A 6,135-nucleotide genomic window follows, 5' to 3' on the forward strand; every position below is an offset into this window, starting at 1 on the left:
TTGAACATGATCCTTGCATTCTAAATTAGTGTGTATTTGGAGGACTTTTACATGTAAAGCTAACTAATCTAAAAGTCAGAAAAAGTCTTTGCTTGTGCTTGCAGCTTTGCTCTCATGCAGCCCTGCAGAAACGGCTGCAGGGACAATGTGTTCAAACTCATAGGAGCTCTCAGCACCCTCCACAGGCTGGCTGTCTGATTGGCTGAGCACTGACCATGATGTCATCACTGCACGTTATAAGGGCTCTGACAAATAGCCTGGGAGACACATTAGAAGAAACACTGCTCAGCTAAGGGACTGAGTGAGTGAGACACACGGAGATTTAAAAAAAAACCAGACAGTACAAAGAAGGACATGTGACAGGGAATACTTTGCAGGAACTACCTGAACAGTGATATTTCTACTTTGTATGGGAGGCAGGAAACAAGACAGCTACCTGTGGAGGTTTGTACTTTTATTTTTTGTTGGCTTGTTTAGCATTTACTATAAGCTGTGCTTGCTGAAACCTTACAGGATGTGATGAATTTGTTTTGTGGTGTTGCAGCTGTAATTTTTGTTCTCCTTTTTTCTTTTCTGAAAATAAAACAGACATGAAGGCACATTTGTTAGTACTAGTTTTATATGCATATAATTTCTATGAACAGTTTTAGTTTTTTATCCACTTTTAATTGTGTAATAGTAACTAATAGTAACTATATAGAGTTTTTAATTGTGATCTTCACCTCCGTGTGTGTGTGTGTGTGTGTGTGTGTGTCTCTGTGTATGTTATCCACATGTGGTGTCTAGATGGGAAGTACAACCCCCCCAGGGTACCTCAATGTGAGTACAAAGATGGTCACCACATCAGACCCAGCTAAGCAAGAGGAGAGTTACAGTGAGGCAACAATGATCCTGCTGGGCATGATTATGTCCTTACTCGTGTTGTCCATTGTTTTTGGCAACATCCTGGTCATAACAGCAATCGCTCGCTTCCAGCGTCTCCAAAATGTTACCAACTGTTTTATCACATCCCTGGCCTGTGCTGACCTGGTCATGGGTCTCATTGTGGTTCCTTTTGGTGCCTGTTACATCATATTTAAGACATGGCACTTTGGTAGTTTCTGGTGTGAGTTCTGGACTGCGACTGATGTGCTCTGTGTGACTGCAAGCATCGAGACCCTGTGTGTCATAGCTATAGATCGTTATTTGGCCATCACTTCTCCGTTCCGCTACCAGTCGATGTTGACCAAGTGCAGAGCTCGCATTGTGGTTGTGCTGGTGTGGGTGATTGCCGCCTTGATATCTTTCTTGCCCATCCACATGAAGTGGTGGATATCAGATGATGAGGAAGCTCAGAGGTGCATTGCGGACAGTAACTGCTGCGAATTCTACACCAATATGGCTTACGCCATCACCTCATCTATCATCTCCTTCTACATCCCTTTGGTCATCATGGTTTTTGTCTACAGCCGCGTTTTCCAGGAGGCCAAGCGCCAACTGAAGAAGATTGACCAAAGCGTTGGACGTTTCCATAACAGCGACAACAGCAACCTCAAATCTCTGGAGGCCAACAATGGGCGTGGCCAAAAGAAGGCCAAGTTTTGTCTGCGGGAACACAAAGCCCTAAAGACACTGGGCATCATCATGGGGATCTTCACTCTGTGCTGGCTGCCCTTCTTTCTGCTCAATGTGGTGGTGGCCATATGGAAGGAGCAGCACAATGACCTCACCTTCAGGATACTCAACTGGATAGGTTACGCAAACTCTGCCTTCAACCCACTAATATACTGTCGGAGTCCTGAGTTCAGGTATGCCTTCAAGGAAATCCTCTGCATGAAAAGGAACCGCCTCAGCAACCCGGGGCCCGTGAATGGATACATCTACAGCAGGCATAGCTGGCAGAGCGAGCAGCAAGGGAGGAGTAAGGGCAGCTCGGAAGACAGTGAGGGCAATGAAGGGTGTCTGGGGAAGGGAACGGGGATCTGCCGTGTTGTGGACAAAGCAGTGGATCCCAATGGGAATTGCAGCAAAGGCCTAAAAACTGTAACAACTGTCCTTTAAACTAAGATCCCTGAGACTTCTGTCAACAGGGCGAACCCGACATGTTTACACTGCTATCATAAACTTTTTCCAGTTGACTAATGAAGGTAAGACCAGTCAAACTGACTGGTAAAGTCTCTGGAGACTGCTTAAAAACTTAATCATGTTCAGCTGAGGAAAATATTTCTCCTCTTTCAACACATATAATAAAATACTGTAGGTAGATCACTCGTCCTTTTGTTACATTTATGTTTAATTTCCATCTACCTCATCACATCTTTTTCAATATTTGTTTCTTGAACGACTATCAGAACTAGTTCACATTAACTCACTGTCCACAGGAGGTACTCTAGGGCAGTATCTCAGCTGTATATTTACTCTACCAAATGGTCTGTGCATTCTATAATTTGTAATTATCTGGCTCCAATTCGTGGGCATGTTTTTTTATCTCAGAGTTCTTGGCAAAAGATCTCACAAAGCATACATTTGTTTCTGAAATTCACATTAATGTTGTTGGATTCCATTGCCAATTCGGCATGGATACTGAGTCCTTATTTTCATCTGAAAAAGGACAATAAGTGTGGAACTATCGAACTTAATGCCTCTTTGGTGCTTTGTTTGAAGAAATACATTCCAAAAAGCAAAATTATAATTTGGCTTCATTTCGTTTCCATTTTTTTGATGGGCTGTCTGGGTGTGAAAGATGATCAACAACATGTGTGACAGAACCTCTCTCTCTCTCTCTCACTGCTCAGCAATGTTGTGAGGCCCTGCTCCCTGCTCTAGTGTTTTACAGCCTGTTGCATGGGAGTTTCAGTTGCCAGCAGATAGCACCAGAGATATGAATTTATCTACATCTCATTGGTGCAAGCTGAGAAACGCCTGGGGCCATCCTCTGTTAGTCATATGATAAAACTTTCAAGTTTGTATATGTTGTATCTGCCAAATTCCAGTATCAGCCCTGAAGGTATCTAATTTCTTTCTGTGCAAAGCAGATGGCATTATGGTTAATGTGGTTAATCCTGGACATTGACCTTTAAAGCTTGCAGCTGTTATTCAATAAATTAAAATGAAATTTGCAGTTTGCTACTGCACATCCTGCAAGTCATATCTTGCATTCAGTCCATAGGTTCATTTGTGCAACATATAGATCAGTATTTGGTACATTATACAGTATTGCCATTATGTAACTATAATGCAGTCTCTTGTCCCCTCTATGTGTTGGTAGCTACTGTAACACTTGTCCTTTTTGTTGCACAAGCCCTGTTTGTTTCCCAAATGTTGTGGTTGCTGTGTTTGCGCATGTGTTTACTGAAACCAGAGAAGCTGTTTCCTTAGTCATGGCACAAGGGTACAAACTACACACAATAACAAACAGTGCGTCAAAATAGCCAAGTGATAACAAAGTCCCAGGCCCGAGACATGGGTGTAACTAGTCAGACCAATGAACAGGGATGAGGAGATGTCCTGAGCAGTGCATCTTTGTCACCGCTCTCTGACATTTCTCCTCACAGTAAATGCATGTCTCAATCATCAGTCAAAAAATCAGTCGAACATTTGGATAAGACACTCCACTGAGCAGTGCCTCAGCTGTTACAGTTGTTTCAGTCCCTTTGGTGTTTGGTGTGTAGTCTACTTGGTGTGTAGTCTCCAGGAAATGCCCCAATCCAGCTGAGCCCGGCCCAATAAACACGAATAAATCCATTATCTCCGCTGTTTGCTGGAGAATCAGATAACTCCCCCTTAAAAACAACACTGAAATAGATTAGTAGATTATAAAGTATACAGTTCCCAATTTGCAGGTTGTGATGAGATCCGATATCCCAACCTGAAATGAGACTCTTGGCTCTTGGGAATGTAATTTTTTTTTTACTTAAACAAGCATTAATGGAGATGAACACTTAGCGTGCAGGGCTTGAATAGGAGAATGTATACACTTTTCCCTTGCTAAATGGCTTCATTACTCTCAAGAGGAGGAGTAATGGACGTGTTGCTGCAGATGTAACCCCCTTTTTCCAGTCAGTTTGGCTGTCTCTAGTATGTTCTGATCAAAATGACAGCATGCTAAATGTGGCTACTGAAGACAGGAGGGGGAGTAGGGATTCTCTGCCAGTCTATATCGGTGTTAGTGACCTGTGTTTTAGTGCATGTAGCGTTGCCTCTGGAGTACGGTCAGCTGACACCGTCAAAACTGTGAACTTTGTTCCCTCAGAGGAATCTCTATGTACTGTATCGCTAGGTTTGGTCAGCACTGCTGTCACAGAACTTAGGAATAGACGTAACTACGGTGTCATCATACGTCAATGTTTGCCATGTGAAAAACAAGCTTTCCAGTATGTGGATTTTTTTTTCTGTTTTTCTTTTTCATGGATTTGCAGCAAAGTAAATGCAGGGGTTGAATGTCATAACAAATGTTCTCCAGGGTTTTTTTTTTTTTTTCAACATTTTCACTGTACAGCATGCACAAAGCACAAAGCAGATAAAGATCCTAGACCAAGATTTTGATAAATGACTATTGTATTTATTCACTCGCAATTAATTGTCGTCAAATAAATGAATTGCAGCTGGATCAAAAAAGGTCTGTATCTAACACATTTTTAGAAGCACTTCACAAATAATTGTCTGCATGTCTGCTATATATTTGTGGTGATGTATTTGTGGACTGTGGTAACATTTCCTTTCAAAGTGATCTGTTTTAGTGGAGTAGGTTGTGAACTATATATCCACACTGCACCCTCCTGGCAGTGGCCTCTCCTTGCACCTCAGCTGTCTCAGAGTTATTGATAGATACTGTTTCATCAATACGCTTGTATAATAAGGAATGTAATTCATGTCTTCACCTCCTCATGCTGGAGGACACAACACAATTATGTGTAATGACTCCTGAATGATTAACTGACACTACAAACATTCCGAGTAAAGCTGATGGTTTGGAACCATAAACCACGTCTACTGATGCAGACAATGAACATTCAGTTCAGCCACCAAAGTTTGGCTCTAGAGTACCCATCTTATCCACAGGGTGAGGTTATACCAACTCTGCAAAGATAAAAGGTTCTTTTAAAGGTGGATTCTGGGTTTAAGACAAGTCTTAGAGGATATAATTCAACGTGGCACATACACTTTTAGTGTAAGAAAATATAATCGGTGTCATGGATTGACACATTTTTACATAATGAATGCTCAGGTGGGCTAATTCTAATGCTGTCCTCATTGATCCATTATTGTTCCTATTTAATAAAAGTAACATCGCACACCGAAAACAGCACCCCATGATTAACCTAAAGCAGCACTATATACGTAGCACTTTCATGGAACATTTGTAGAATCTTTGAACAATTGAGTCCACGTTTGCGTTCATGAACTATAAACAATGAATGGCTAGAGAGTTACGCCTATTCTCTTGTACCATAATATTATTGTGGAAGTCCTCTTTCCTGTTTGCGACTAAAAATGAAATGATTGGTCAGCACGGATGTCACTGAAGGCGGACTGTTCTGATAAATTGATGTATGTGAATGTGAATTTTTGATGAAACTTAAATATTGCTTTCGCCGTCATATGAGAAGTAAACCTATTATATGTGAACCTTTTTTCATGGCCAGAGTGAAAAAAGCTGTCACTCAGCTGAATGTTTACTAAATGTTTGCAAGCTATTTTTCGCACAAGTTTTTGTCACTGTTAAGGTAATGAAGCCTGTTACAATATGTGGTGTCCTGTGGTATTTATGAAAAAGCAAATGTATATGCTGTAACATTTGTATTGAAATAAATTATGTACATGTTGCATGTAATGTCCTCATTGACGTGTCCTTTGTGATCATTGCACAAGAGGAAGTGGTAGATCCTAACTCCAATAAAAATTTTTAAAGAATAATCCTGTAAGTTGACAGCAGTTTAGTCTATTTCAGTATGGGAAAACCAGTCATCAGCATGTGATCCAGATGGAATGATGGACAGAAGGGAGATTGCTATATTATGGAAATGTTTCCATTCTCCTTTTAAAACTGCACGTCTGCTCAATGCTCCAAGTAATCATAGATTATACAGAGCACCTAATTCTATCCCTGAAACACAAGGGAGGAGGACTGTAGAGATATATAGAGCCATAAAAGTG

General features: G+C 41.1%; 1 protein-coding gene across 1 annotated transcript; it reads left to right on the forward strand.

The window, feature by feature from the left end:
- Positions 1 to 267: 267 nt before the first annotated feature.
- Positions 268 to 5,820, forward strand: adrb2a (adrenoceptor beta 2, surface a). The gene is made up of 2 exons (XM_035669138.1): positions 268 to 444; positions 787 to 5,820. The coding sequence occupies exon 2, from the start codon at positions 787 to 789 to the stop codon at positions 2,038 to 2,040; it is 1,254 nt and encodes a 417-aa protein (XP_035525031.1). The 5' UTR covers positions 268 to 444; the 3' UTR covers positions 2,041 to 5,820.
- The last annotated feature ends 315 nt before the right edge of the window (positions 5,821 to 6,135 follow it).

Source organism: Morone saxatilis, unplaced genomic scaffold, assembly GCF_004916995.1.
Source record: "Morone saxatilis isolate NCDOM2014 unplaced genomic scaffold, NCSU_SB_2.0 Contig22, whole genome shotgun sequence".
In the NCBI taxonomy this organism is placed as follows: Eukaryota; Metazoa; Chordata; class Actinopteri; family Moronidae; genus Morone; species Morone saxatilis.